We start from the raw sequence: 15,031 nt of genomic DNA, 5'->3' as shown, positions 1-15,031 counted from the left end.
AAACTTAAAATGTTCTTAAAAGTTGTACTTACTTAAAAATGTTGAGTGCCAGTAGCAATTTTCTTCTTTTTGAGTTTATTGAACTTATAATAATAATATGAACATTTTTCATTTTTATGTAACTGCTACTTAACATATTTTTTTTAAACTTAAAACTATATGGATTAAACATGAATTTATGTCTTATTTTGAAAGAACAAATGAATCAAATCAAGAACGAATTGAGAATAAATCAATTGCATCAGATAGATTTGTATATAAAATATCACACACACACACACACACACACACACACACACACACGTGTATATACGTTTATAAATAATTAATTGTTAATAGTTTGCTTGTTACAAGGTTGGCTAGTTAATAAATTACATATATGCGCTCACATATTTTATTTTGTAGTATTTGCGTGCACTTCCTCTTCAGGCAGCAGACCGGAGCCGAGGAGAAGGGCAGGAGACCGGAGGGTAACACTCAGCTCTGCACAAATGAGTTGTGAATGTAAGTAGTCAACATAAAACTTGCTTGAATGTTTGTATGTTTGTTTCTGGAGGTTCAACGTGTTTTTAAGACGGACAAAGTGAGTCACGTTAGCAATGTAAAACGGTTATCTGTTAGGTTAGCAAGCTAACATGCAAAGTCATTCCGCCAGTTAGCTAGCTGTATAGGCTACATGGCTAGGCTAATGTAGTTGTAAAAAACTGGTTGAGCCCAACGTGCAGCGGTGGATAGTAAGGTATCATGTACTGCTCAATAAAAACTTGAAATCTGTGCTGGAGCTGTGTCAGTGTTGTGAATGAAAGCAGAAGCTAACTCCACGTGTTGTGACTTAGGCTAACTGAAAGCTATTCTCTGCAAGTTGAATTAGCTGGTTACTTTTTTTGTATTCATATTTTTGTTATTGCTACGATAAGAATTTATGGATGCTACCAGCCCAACGTTACCTAACTTTGACTTATTTGTGTAATAACATGTTTTGAATAGTCTAACAGGCATTTTACACATCTACTTTGTTTTAATCAATGTTGGTGTAGCTATATTGTTGTACACTTTTAGTATGAGGAATATGACTGCAGTTTTTGATAGTTCTGATGGAGGTTTAAACTTCATGACAGGTGTCCTGTAAAATAATATTTTTTTGTGTGTTTTCAGGTTGCTGCAACAAATATGACTTGGCACTGTAAGTTGTGTTCAGCTTCTTTTACCACTAGAAAATATTTATTTAAACACTGCAGACTGCAGCACAGCCACTTTTCAAAAATGAGCCCGCTCTCATGCCTCCATGATGATTGCATGTCCACATTTCAGACACTTAGTGCCCTGAGTACTCATCTGTCAAGATATCATGCTCAAGAACATAAGAAGTGTTTGTTTTGCCATACATTCATTATGTCCGCCACGGCCTCCTCACCCCCCTGTTGGAGGTTGTCATTAATGATTATAAACATTTAGAAAGCCTTATAAATGCACTATAATGTCTGTGTGCTGATGTGTTGTTAACCTCCAAATCTCTTCTTTTATTAAAGTGATGGCAGCTGAAGCCCCACAAAACATGATCTTTCGTGTCATCGAGGCAGACCGTGTTAGAAAATTAAAACTCAGCTCCCGTCCAGCCTCTGTTGATGCAGTGATTGAGATTTTAAAAGAACAACTGGAATTGGACTGTGACTTCAGTTTGCAATACAAAGATCCAGACTTTGATGGAAAACTCACTTGCCTTGTTGACATCGAGGAGTTACCACAAAAAGCCTGTGTTCATATTTCAGTTAGACAGGATTCCAGTTCTCTTGCATCAACTGATACCCTTTCAGATGTGTCATCCCCAGAATGTCTGACCAGATGGCCTCCAGGTCCTTTACAAATTCCCACATTTGCATTTGACGTTGAGCTGACACTTAGAGATGGGAATGCTGAATTTGAAAAGAATGAGAGACCTCTTCAGTTGTCAAGGGACCAAAAGCACAATATTTTAGACAAACTGGCATCTACCATATATGGTTTTAAGGCTTACCCCAGTGATAAAGAGATAGCAATGGTGGCTGAAGCTCTTGTGAGGAAACACCCCTGTTTAATAGAGGCAGGATCTGACAATGGATGGGATGGCTGGAAGAACAGCATCAAGTTTAAAATGGGCAACTACAGGACCAAGATGAGAAGGGCTGGATGTCAGGAGGTCGCTGTAAATGCTGGGAAAAGAAGCCGAAAAAACCCTGAGAATGAACCTTCACACTCCAACATCAAAAGGCCTAAGTGTGCAGAGGTCAACTTTCTGCCTAACTTTCCTCAAGGAGAGGATCCCTCAAGCCTTGACCTTTTGAGGCAGGCTATTGTCGAGGAAGTAAAGAAGACTGAGAGAAACCTACCCCTTATTAGTAAGATGATGCAGAACACGTTTGCCTTGCGACGACAGACTATTGTAATGTCCTGCCCACCGGTGAAAGAGCTAATGGACCTCTGGCCTGCTCTTCATATGCAGTCTGAGGTAAAATCATCATCAATTTAATAAATAAATTCATTTTGTAGGTTATTTTTTCTGTTTTTATCTTTGCTACTGTATGTCACATTGTGTGTAATGTTGCCTAATTTCATTCATCCTAAAATAAATAATTGCTGTTACTGTCCTTTCCTCAATGGAGGTATATGTAGAGTTCCAACGGATAACTAACCAGAACCTACCTAACACTTTCTATGCCGAGCTTGATCGTCACACTCCTCGTTTGATGGCCTTATTTAGACAGAAAGCTTCCAAAACTGAAAAGACTGCAGATGCGTTGGCAAACATTTTCAAAGTCCATGATACACAGGTGATTATACATTTCACAGGTAGTCTTAGTGTAATGTTGGGAGTTTAATGCTTCAAATAAGCTTTTTAATTCCACAATTGCACCAGTCAGCAGGTTATTAGTGGATTTATGTGCAGATATTGGCAATTAATTAATTAATTAATTAATTATTAGTTGGGACTGTTTGTCACTGGGTTTGATAAGTAAACTTGTCACAACACTGTTTTAATCTTCTTAGGAATTACATGATGTCCACACAAGGCGTACCACTGTTCTCCATGCCCTTCCTGATTATCTACTAGAGGAAGTCTCTGGATTTTTCAGAACATGTGTGGTAAGTCCCAGTAAAGAGATATCAGGCCTATTGTACTGTAAATTAACAAATTAATATCTTCATTTCATTTCCAACACACTAGAATTTATGTATATGTACCAGTGTTTCAACTACAAACCTCTGGCAAGATGTTTATAAGTGTGAAGTGTCATTTTGAGCCCATTACAGCATCAAAAAAATAAACTGCAAAGAAAATCAAGTAGCCGTCATTAGCCTCACAGTGGAACACATAAAAGTAATCTCACTTTCTCAGCAACGAGAGCACAACTTAGCAGAATGAACAGGAGTCTTTCAGACTTGTGTATTTATTGTTATTTAAATGACATCCAACTAGGGGTGGAACAGTACACAGAAGTCACGGTTCGGTTCATACCTCGGTTCAGGCATCACGGTTCGGTTTGGTACAATGGAGGGGAAAGCAAAACAAAAATGCAGAAGGCACATTTTTTTATTGTGCATGTCTCAGGCTGTCCACTGAGCTAGCTGTAACAGCTTGAAGTGTATAAAGTAAGATGGAAACAGTAAACAAGAAGTACCCTGCATCATCTCCAGACTCCATCTGTAACTTGTAAACAAAATAAGACAATCAGCTAGTAGTGTGATATGGGAGACAAGCGCTGCTCTCATATGTGAATGCACAGAGCAGGGATGTTAAAAGAGCAGCTTCGGTTACACAGAACAGTTGACGAGTTTTGGTGTTAGCTTCACACGCTAACGGCGAAGCTAACAGCTAACGGCGGAGCTAACAGCTAACGGCGGAGCAAACAGCGAATCAAACGGGCCTGGAGGCCATTTGTGGTCGAGGCGAGAAGGGATACAGCTACGTCCGTGTTTGGTTGTATTTGGAAGGGACTAGTTTGTTTCACGTGGACTCTTCATTTGGACTGGACTGACTGACTCGACATGTAGGCGGGGCTCGGGAGCTTCAGAGCTAAGGGCAGGGCTACAGATTAGGTGTCCCTAAAGAACCGCTTGTCTAACAGTAGTTCCGCATTACATTCATTAATTTGCACTCAAGTTTTATTTATTTTTATACTGTGTATTCTCCGTGTAAATGCATGTACCGTACCGAGACGCCCGTACCATTTCGGTTCAATACAAATATATGTACCGTTCCACCCCTACATCCAACTGTAATCAAAATTGCCACAGCCATAGTTTCAGTAAATGTGATTAGTATATGTTCTCCCTTTTCATTTTTTAAAGGATGATATGGATGAGCCAGACCTGTGGGATGCATCAGTGGTCCTCCTTACAACAGTCAGTGATGATGCCACAAGCCCAGTTCACTACCACCCAGTGAGAGTCTCTGTCGTCCTAGAGGGTGATGTGGTTGTCAATCTCCCCAGGCTTGCTGATGCCTTCCTGGTAATGTTCGGCCTGATTTATGCACTACATCTCAGCTATCCCAAGGGACTGACAAACACTTTTGAGTTCACACAGAAAATCTTGCTTGGTCTTGATGACTCTAAACTGTCACCCAAGCTGCAGACTCTTAAAAATGAGCTGATGTTGTATGTGTAACTGAAGATCCAAAAAGGAGTGGTGGATTCTGATGGCTCACTCTGTTAGAGCATAATCCATAATGAGAATATGTCATGTCAGGTCCATGTTGAATACTGTTCAACTGTTTATGTTAAAGTTGCTGCTCTACTCAACTGGTTTTCAGCCAAATGGCACAAAGTACACACTGTCTTTGTACGTTTTAATGTACATTTTATTGTTGTTAAAACTGAAATTCAGGGTTGAATTAAGTGTTTATATATGGAGGATATTTTTATTCATAATTCAAATTGAAAGGCCAAAGGGAAAACGAAGCGAGATCAAATTAAAAATATTATTATTTTACTACACTACTAGGAAAAATCATGCCATAATTAAATTTAAAAAGTCAAATTTAAAATGCAAAGCTTCAACTGTCAGCTGGAAGTCGTTTCAGACCCTCCCACCAGCCGTTGGGCCATGCCTCCTCATTTAAATTGACACCTGTCACTTCTAAATGAAAAGCTTAAATCAAAATGTAAAAGGTGAATCTGAAAATGTCAATGTCAAATGTAAAACGTAAAATTCAAAAGATAAAATGTCAAATTGAAAATTATAAAGGGGAAAGGCTAAAATAAAACTATTATATTTTAGATTTTAATTGAAGTATTTCCATTTTAAGCTTTTACATCATACATTTAATTATGGCATGATTTTTCCTAGTAGCGTAGTAAAATAATACTATTAATTTGATCTTGCTTTGTTTTCTCTTTGGACTTTCAATTTGAATCATGAATAAATATATCCTCCATATTTATACACTATGTCATTTTGTTTTTAAAAGGTGTACTATATAGCTTTGGGAAGTACATTTTTATCAGAAAGGAAAGCTCTTCATTGATACATTTTCATAAATAAATAAACTGTCCTCAAAGTTTCAGGCTACTTTACTTTAGTAACCTTTCTAGTTGGAAACAGTGTTATAGGGACTTTATTTTCTTCTGAGGATGGGATGTTTATTCAGTTATGGAAATGTTTAAATCATTTTTATTGTCTTATTAATATTGTTAATTTTGCTTTTCGAGTTTGAATTAATTTTCTAAAACTATACAGTGCACCCTGAAGTTGCTAGATTTGAACCAGATAGCCAAAGGAAGGCTAAACACTGCCTTTGTACATGTTAATGTACCGTTTTGAAATTTTAGCAGTTTTAGTTGTGAAGAATTTACAAGCAATTTGTTTATACATTGCTGCACTGCAAGTTTACAACCAGATGGCCAAAAGTGTGCCTTTGTAATTGTTTATTTAATTCTCTTTTTAATTCTTAATTATTTGTATTACTATTATTGTTATATTACTATTATTATTAAATAGATCGTTTCATTTTGTGCTAAAAGGCACAGGTGTGGGCAAATTATCTTTCTAAACAAATGTTTGGTCACCACCCAAGACTTGCTGATGCCCTCCTGGTAATGTTGTATTATCATTATATCACAAATAGCTTATAAACTGTTATTTTCTTAATGTAATTTTAGCTTTTCTGAGTTTGAATATGTTCTACTATTACATAGTTCATCTTAAAGTATAAACAAAATGCCCAGAAGTAGACTTGTTAATTGTTATTTTTTTATTTTTGTTTTTTTATTTCATATTTTTTTGCTAAAAGACTGGGCAAGAAAAGTTTCTACTAAACATCGGAATAGATGATGTTTTTTTGTTTGGCCTTTAAGTCAAGAGTACTTATTATTTTTAAGGCAATCAGTTGCCACAAATATTTTAAGTTTGGTGGTAAATGATTTTGAGTTGTAACAAGTCTATGTTTTTGAGTTATGGGTAATCAGAAGATAGATTGAAAAAACGAATAAATGTTAAGTTAACTCAGGATATTTATGTTTCATTTTCATGCTTGAAATTATTAAGTTCTCTTGAGATATTGCAATGAGAAAGATGAATAAATATTCTGAGTAGCATAAACTGAAAATGTTTGAGTTGGCTTAATCAGTAAATTTAATATGAACTCCAAATATATAAGCAATAGTTGCCTTTGCGCATCAGCCTGGGCATCTCGTAATCCATCTTGATTTAAATTTCATGTAAAATGTGTTCCCAACATTGAAAGAATGTCTGTGTTTGTGTGTGATTTTTTATTCCAGGAAGATGAAGGGGGTGATGTCCTGCAGGACCTAGCAAAACATGCAAGGAAAATCGTTGTGTACTAACCTGGGATATTTACGTTAAGGATTATGTTTACCAATAGATGATAGTATTGACTCAATACGGGGTTTGCTTTCCGTTATCCCTAGCCGCTCAAATGTCTGACATATAACCGTGCTCGAGAAAGCCACAGGTAGCATAATGTATTTCAGCAGATTTCGTGCGTTTCTGTGTGAAAAGACATGAATTTATGTGCTACTTAATTCGTGCGAAAAGACACCAATTTAACCAGTAGGCTACACACAACAACCATAAACGGATAGCCTTTTTTCTTTATTATAGTTGTGAATATACAGAAATGTTGTCTTTATTTAATAATGTTTCAAACATTGTAGTTGTATGCCTATGTACTGTTTGAGATTTTCTGAACATAATTTGTGAGAAAATGCACACATTTACGTGCAACTTAATTCGTGGGAGAAATTGTTTTATTACATTTATGTCATTTAGCAGACGCTCTTATCCAGAGCATTTAGGGTTAAGTGCCTTGCTTAAGGGCACATCGACAGATTTTTCACCTAGTCGGCCCGGGGATTAGAACCAGCGACCTTTCCGTTACTGGCACAACGCTCTTACCCACTAAGATACCTGCCACCCGTATTAATGTTAACGCTGTTTTCTATGCTTGATTTCGATTAATACTTTAATACTTTTGGATACTGGTGCACATTTGGTCAGAAAGGCCCCTTTTCCGTGTAGGCAACAGTACACTATTTTCTTCATAATGCAATTCATATTTCGTAGAGCCTAAATTACACAATTTTCTTCATAATTCATTTAATACATGTTAAAGAGGTTATTGTAAAATGATGAAATTTCGGCTTTCACTTATGGCACTTCCAAGGCCTTTCTATTATGGTTATGTCAATCATATTATATACTTGTTTTAACACGTTCAACCAGTTAGCAAGTCAGAAATGTCCGTTTCCAAGTACCGACTAGCACTTGAATGCTGTATTATGCCAACTTCACATTCTCGTGGAAAATGGGAAGTTGTAACTCCCACATGATTGTGTTCAAGGGGTTTTGAAGTCGGAACAATTCTTAAACCAATAAGATTGGCAACAACATTTTCACTATTTCTCACTTGTAATTCCTACTTGTAGGGTCATTCAAGTGAAACTTCCCAGTCGGAACTAGGTATTTCTCCATAACTCTGATAGCACCCTGAACACGACATTAATATGTGTGATCGACAACAGTAGGGTCTGGGTCCCGGCGTGTCCAGTCCCCATACCCATTCCATGGGAGTGAGTGTCAGTAGTCTACTATATGTCCGTGCTATGTGAAGTAAGTATGGTGATTATTATTAAGGTTCTGTTCGTCTGAGATACCAACAAGTAAGGCTATACAACATACAATATCAATAAATATATATTTTCTCCTATTAGTGTATTTGAGTTTGTTCTGTGGTTTCTGGATGATTTAATTGAAATTGCAACCATCTTTCTATGGCTTGTTTTAGATATAGTGATATTTGAGAGATTATTTCATTTCAAATAACTGAAAGTGAGAGGTTGTAATTTGAATAAAGTGGGGAAATGCCATTATTGAACATGTGGTGATTAGAACAAAAGATTTCACTCTTGACTTTGGCGAATATTATCGCGCGGCAGTGTCCTAATGCCTGCGCGCAGTGTGCAGTTGAATCCACGCAGTTTACTATTGGCCTCGTTTGCCATAGCAGGCTAGCATTAAATTATAACACAAGATTTCACTCTTGACTTTGGCGACTATTATGTTATGAGCCCTCTCACTCCACCGGGTTACCACCTTAATTTGTTTCCACTCTGCTCACCACTCTCTCTCTACTCAGCCTAACTAGCTCCACCTGTCCCTGCTCTGCTCGGCTCTAATTACTCTGCCAGCTGCGCTGCATTACCCACTAACCTCTCCCAGTATTTATAGTCCTGTCTTTCAGCTCTCCTTTGTCAGATCGTCTGCAAAGCTCACACCCGGAACCTGTTTGCTCGCGCTTCTGGCTCACCCTTGTTTTGTGACCCCGGACCTGCCTGATTCTTGGATACTCTTCTGCCCCAGGATAACCAGACCTGCTTTCTGCCATTACGACTCCTGACTACTCTTCGACCCCGGTAACTCTGACCAGCCTTCTGCCTTGCTACAACGTATTTGGATTTCCCTTGAACTGTACTTCTGCCTTGTTTCATCCGCCCCGTTGTGTCTGTGTTTCCTCCCCCCCCAGGACTTCTGGACCACCAACCACCGGCGTCATCGGACGCATCGCTGCCACTGGGGGGGGGGCACAGACCCAGCACATTGGACGGAAGAACCCCTGGAGCCTTCACTCACTCCCAACTTCCCTTTTTCCCTTAAGTTTTAATAAACTTTCTGGTGTGACGCAATTGTGGTCCTCTTGTCGTCTGTCTGAACCTTGACAGTACGATCTGACCATCATGGACTCAGCGCACACTTCCCCCGACATGGAAACCGAAGGACCTGAGCAACCCACCGCCATGCTACGCCTGGAACACACTGAGAGAGAGCTAGGCCGCATGAGCGGCGACATCACCTCTCTGCTTCAGGTCGGCCACCAACAGCATCAGCAGTTCCAGCAGCACCAGCAGCAGTCCCAGCAGCAGCAACAACAACTCGCCATGATCATCCAACTCCTCACCAACCTTACCCCAGCCAGTCTGCCCACCAGCCCTGCCTCCGAGTTACCTGCCCCGGTCATTGCAGCCGCTGCCCCGAACCCAAGATTGGAAACCCCGAGCGGTTCAACGGCGATTCTACCCAGGTCCGGCCATTCCTGACTAGCTGCCGACTTCAGTTCTCCTTGCAGCCAAGGACCTTCGCCACGGAGGGGGCTAAGGTCGGGTATGCCATCACTCACCTGACGGGCCGAGCTCGACTCTGGGGAACAGCAGAGTTCGAACGTCAAACCCCCGCATGTGCAACCTTCGACCTGTTTGCTGAGGAGATGCTGAAGGTGTTTGACCTGGATTCACCAACCACAGAGGCGTCTCGTGAACTGTTCAGTATTCGACAAGGCAGACGTACAGTCGCAGACCATTCCATCGACTTCCGAACCCTGGCAAGACGAAGTTCTTGGAACACACCATCGTTGGTGGACGCGTTCTTCCATAGCTTGGCTGACTATATCAAGGACGAGTTGGTCTCCCATGAACTGCCTTCCACTCTTGATGAAGCCATCGCACTGACTGTCCGGATCGACAGAAGGATACAGACCCGTCGTCGTGAGAGGGGGGCGCCAAGGTCCACCAACTACCGGCATTCGGAGAGATCCGACTGGGCTCCTGTCAGCTACTGCCACTCACCCAAGTCAGCTTGATCAGTCTGAGCCTATGGAGATTGGGCGAGCCTCTCTCACTCCTGCAGAGCGCCAGCGCCGCTTCACCTCAAACCTCTGCCTCTATTGTGGAGGTGATGGACATCGTGTGGTAACCTGCCCTTTAAAAGCCGAAGCTCACCGGGCATAGGGGGAGTCCGGTTGAGCTCAATGACCATCCAGTCCTCCGACCGCAAACCCCTGCTGCAAGTTCACCTCCGCCTCTCTGACTCAACTCACACCCTGGCTGCTCTGGTGGATTCTGGCGCCCGAAGCCAACATAATGGACATCAAGCTGGCACGCCAACTGGGACTGGAGAACCTCCGTTTGACACCTCCTATTCCTGCCCGGGCACTGGACGGACACTTACTCGGATCGGTCACTCATGTCACGGCCCCGGTCTTGATGGGTCTGTCCGGAAACCATCAAGAAACTATCCAGTTTCACCTGCTCCCCTCTCCAGGCCAACCCCTCATCCTGGGTTACCCATGGCTCCGCCCGGCACAACCCTCAGCTCGACTGGGTGACCGGGGTGATCAGGGAGTGGGGAGAGGACTGCCACCGAACCTGCCTGCTTGCTGCCGCACTACCCCCTCGGCCAGTACCTACTAACTCCGCTCCTGACCTCTCCCATGTCCCAGAATGCTACCATGGTCTCAGAGAAGTGTTTAACAAAGCAAGAGCCACATCTCTGCCCCCTCACCGACCGTACGACTGTGCCATCGACCTCCTCCCTGGAACAGCCCCTCCAAGGGGCCGTCTTTATTCGTTGTCTGCTCCTGAAAGAAAGTCCATGGAGGACTACATCAATGACTCTCTGTCCACAGGATTGATCCGTTCATCTTCATCTCCGGCTGGTGCTGGCTTCTTCTTTGTGGGGAAGAGGGACGGATCTCTTCGCCCCTGCATCGACTACAGGGGACTCAACGACATCACAGTGAAAAACCGTTACCCTCTCCCTCTGCTCACCTCTGCTTTTGAGTTGCTCCAGGGAGCCACTGTTTTTACCAAGTTGGATCTCAGAAACGCTTACCACCTTGTGCGGGTCCGGGAGGGAGATGAATGGAAGACCGCATTCAATACACCAACAGGCCACTACGAGTATCTGGTTATGCCTTTTGGCCTCACCAATGCTCCTGCTGTGTTCCAGGCTCTAGTGAATGATGTACTGCGGGACATGTTAAACAAGTTTGTCTTCGTTTACCTGGATGACATCTTAATCTACTCCAGAAACCTGTCTGAACACACCCGCCATGTCCAGCAAGTCCTTCATCGTCTTCTGGAGAATTCCCTCTACGCCAAGGCAGAGAAATGTGAGTTTCACGTCAAGACAGTGGCCTTCCTGGGGTACATAGTGGCAGAGGGAAGTATCCAAATGGATCCTGCCAAGGTATCAGCAGTCACTTCATGGCCAGTTCCGGAGAACAGAAAGAAGCTGCAACAGTTTCTGGGGTTTGCTAACTTCTATAGAAAGTTTATCCGGAACTACAGTACCGTTGCTGCCCCTCTCACTGCTCTAACCAGCACCAAGCAACCCTTCACCTGGACCCCAGCAGCCGACAAGGCCTTCAGTACCCTCAAGGTAAGGTTCACCTCCGCTCCCATCCTCCAGATGCCTGATGTGGACCGGCAATTCATTGTGGAGGTGGACGCCTCGGATGTGGGAGTTGGTGCTGTGATTTCTCAGTGGGCTGCGGAGGATAGGAAGCTCCATCCCTGTGCCTTTTTCTCACGTCGGTTGTCCCCCTCTGAGTGCAATTACGACATAGGGAACCGAGAGCTGCTGGCTGTGAAGCTTGCCTTGGAGGAGTGGCGTCACTGGCTGGAGGGGTCCACCATTCCATTTCTCGTTTGGACCGATCATAAGAACTTGGAGTACATCCGCACGGCCAAACGGTTGAACTCCAGGCAGTCCCGCTGGGCCCTGTTCTTCACCAGGTTTAATTTCACTCTGTCATACCGGCCTGGATCACGCAACACCAAGCCAGACGCCCTCTCCCGTCAATTCCAGAAGGATGACAACCCCTCCAAGGATCCTGTGTCGATTCTGCCGAGTCCCTGCATCGTAGCAGCTCTGACCTGGGCTGTTGAGGAACAGGTGCTGGAAGCTCTCCGTAACCAGCCCGGTCCCAGCACGTGCCCAGCTGACCGCCTTTTTGTCCCCGAAAACCTGAGGTCCCAGGTCGTTCAGTGGGGACATGACTCCCGCCTAGCTTGTCACCCTGGCTCCACCCGCACTTACAACCTGCTCGCCCAGAGGTTCTGGTGGCCCTCTCTGAGAAAGGATGTACGGGAATTCGTCCAAGCCTGCCCCATCTGCAACCAACACAAGTCGTCCTGCCAGCCCCCCAGCCGGATTGCTGCAGCCCCTGCCTGTGCCCAGACGCCCCTGGTCTCACATCGCCCTTGACTTTGTCACGGGGCTGCCCCCTTCAAGTGGCATGACCGTCATTCTCACCATAGTTGACCGATTCAGCAAGATGGCACACTTCATTCCCCTCCCCAAGCTCCCAACCGCCAAGGAGACCGCCCAGGTGGTCCTGGAACACGTCTTCCGGATCCACGGACTGCCAAAGGATGTAGTTTCTGACCGTGGTCCACAATTCTCCTCCGCTTTTTGGAAGGAGTTCTGTCACCTGCTGGGAGCCACAGTCAGTCTGACTTCCGGATTCCATCCCCCAATCCAATGGGCAGTCAGAGCGGGCAAATCAGGAGCTCGAGAAGGCACTGCGATGCATGACTTCACGCAACCCCCCACTCCTGGTCGCAGCAATTGACATGGGTGGAGTACGCACACAATTCTCTGACCTGCTCTGCCATCGGTATGTCCCCTTTCCAATGTGTTTATGGATACCAGCCTCCTCTATTTGCCAGCCAGGAAGGGGAGGTTACTTGCCCATCTGCACTTGCTTTTGCCCGTCGATGTCGCCGCACCTGGTCACAAGCCCGAGCCACACTTCTCAGATCCGTTGCCAGCTACACTACCGGGGCCAACCGTCGGAGAATCCCTGCTCCCACCTACCATGTTGGTCAAAGGGTGTGGTTGTCGTCAAGGAACCTGCCACTCAGGGTGGAGTCGCAAAAGCTGGCACCTCGGTTCATTGGCCCATTCCCTATCATAAGAGTGATTAGCCCAACTGCTGTCCGGCTCCAACTGCCTAGTTCCATGAGGGTGCACCCCACTTTCCATGTGTCTAAGATTAAGCCCGTTCATGAGAGTCCGCTGGTCCCTGCTGCGCCTTGTCCTCCTCCTCCACGGCTCGTCGATGGTGGTCTGGTTTACACCGTCCGCCGCCTGCTTCGGTCCAGACGGAGGGGTAGGGGTCTCCAGTACCTCATTGACTGGGAGGGCTATGGACCTGAGGAAAGGACCTGGGTGCCAGCTAGTCGGATTGTGGATAGGACTCTCATCACCGCCTTCCACCAACGGCATCCTGATCAACCTGCAATCCGTAGGGGGCCGCCCCAGAGGGATCCCTAACCGTCCTGCCCGCTCGGCTTCCTGTCCTGTGCCTGATCCTGTCTCGGGACCTGTCCCATCTCCCGACCACGGCCCTCCGGCTTCCTCCGAGGATGAGGACGTTCGCTCGGACCGTTCGGAGGAGTTCTAGCCCTCCTCCGGCTCCCCTCCTCCCGCCCGGCGTGGTGTTGCTCTTGGGACTTCTGGGGCCGTCCCTTGGGGGGTTCTGTCATGAGCCCTCTCACTCCACCGGGTTACCACCTTAATTTGTTTCCACTCTGCTCACCACTCTCTCTCTACTCAGCCTAACTAGCTCCACCTGTCCCTGCTCTGCTCGGCTCTAATTACTCTGCCAGCTGCGCTGCATTACCCACTAACCTCTCCCAGTATTTATAGTCCTGTCTTTCAGCTCTCCTTTGTCAGATCGTCTGCAAAGCTCACACCCGAACCTGTTTGCTCGCGCTTCTGGCTCACCCTTGTTTTGTGACCCCGGACCTGCCTGATTCTTGGATACTCTTCTGCCCCAGGATAACCAGACCTGCTTTCTGCCATTACGACTCCTGACTACTCTTCGACCCCCGGTAACTCTGACCAGCCTTCTGCCTTGCTACAACGTATTTGGATTTCCCTTGAACTGTACTTCTGCCTTGTTTCATCCGCCCGTTGTGTCTGTGTTTCCTCCCCCCAGGACTTCTGGACCACCAACCACCGGCGTCATCGGACGCATCGCTGCCACTGGGGGGGCACAGACCCAGCACATTGGACGGAAGAACCCCTGGAGCCTTCACTCACTCCCAACTTCCCTTTTCCCTTAAGTTTTAATAAACTTTCTGGTGTGACGCAATTGTGGTCCTCTTGTCGTCTGTCTGAACCTTGACATATTAAATGAATAATGAAGAAAATTGTGTAATTTAGACTCTCCGAAGTATGAAATGCATTATGAAGAAAATCGTGTACTGTTGCCTACACGGAAAAGGGGCCTTTCTGACCAAAAGTGCACCAGTATCCCAAAGTATTAAATCAAATCAAGCATAGAAAACAGCGTTAGCATTAATAAAACAATTTTTTCCCACAAATTAAGTTGCACGTAAATGTGTGTATTTTCTCACAAATGATGTTCAGAAAATCTCAAACAGTACATAGGCATACAACTACAATGTTTGAAACATTATTAAATAAAGACAACATTTCTGTATATTCATAACGTTTAATTAGCCATAATAAAGAAAATAAAAAAAAAAATAGGCTATCCGTTTATGGTTGTTGTGTGTTAAATTGCTGTCTTTTCGCACGAATTAAGTAGCACATAAATTCGAGTCTTTTCACACAGAAACGTCACGAAATCTGATGAAATACATTATGCTACCTGTGGTTTCTGAGGACTGGTTATATCGTCAGACATTTAAACGGCTACGGATAGCGGAAAGCAAAACCCGTATTGAGT

The 15,031-nt window shown here is 44.3% G+C and overlaps 1 protein-coding gene across 3 annotated transcripts; it reads left to right on the top strand.

Annotated features, from left to right (window-relative positions):
• The first annotated feature begins 437 nt into the window (after positions 1-437).
• On the top strand, positions 438-6,832 carry LOC121562629. Of its 3 annotated transcripts, XM_041874852.2 has the most exons (7): positions 438-504; positions 1,156-1,183; positions 1,530-2,485; positions 2,640-2,807; positions 3,025-3,120; positions 4,327-4,488; positions 6,756-6,832. In XM_041874852.2, the coding sequence occupies exons 2-7, from the start codon at positions 1,171-1,173 to the stop codon at positions 6,819-6,821; spliced, it is 1,461 nt and encodes a 486-aa protein (XP_041730786.2). In that variant the 5' UTR covers positions 438-504; positions 1,156-1,170; the 3' UTR covers positions 6,822-6,832. The 3 variants fall into 3 exon arrangements, with proteins under 3 accessions (XP_041730786.2, XP_041730785.2, XP_041730787.2); XM_041874851.2 differs by lacking the exon at positions 6,756-6,832 and having other exon boundaries at positions 4,327-6,620; XM_041874853.2 differs by lacking the exons at positions 2,640-2,807; positions 6,756-6,832 and having other exon boundaries at positions 4,327-6,620.
• Positions 6,833-15,031: the final 8,199 nt, after the last annotated feature.

Source organism: Coregonus clupeaformis, unplaced genomic scaffold (assembly GCF_020615455.1).
Source record: "Coregonus clupeaformis isolate EN_2021a unplaced genomic scaffold, ASM2061545v1 scaf0108, whole genome shotgun sequence".
Classification (NCBI taxonomy): Eukaryota; Metazoa; Chordata; class Actinopteri; order Salmoniformes; family Salmonidae; genus Coregonus; species Coregonus clupeaformis.
This window is presented reverse-complemented; position numbering and strand designations above follow the sequence as displayed.

Excerpts from the sequence above, each read along its gene's own strand:
- LOC121562629 (XM_041874851.2), top strand. Across the intron at positions 2,486-2,639 it reads CTCTTCATATGCAGTCTGAG|GTATATGTAGAGTTCCAACG; the intron begins GTAAAATCATCA and ends TCCTCAATGGAG. Across the intron at positions 3,121-4,326 it reads GATTTTTCAGAACATGTGTG|GATGATATGGATGAGCCAGA; the intron begins GTAAGTCCCAGT and ends CATTTTTTAAAG.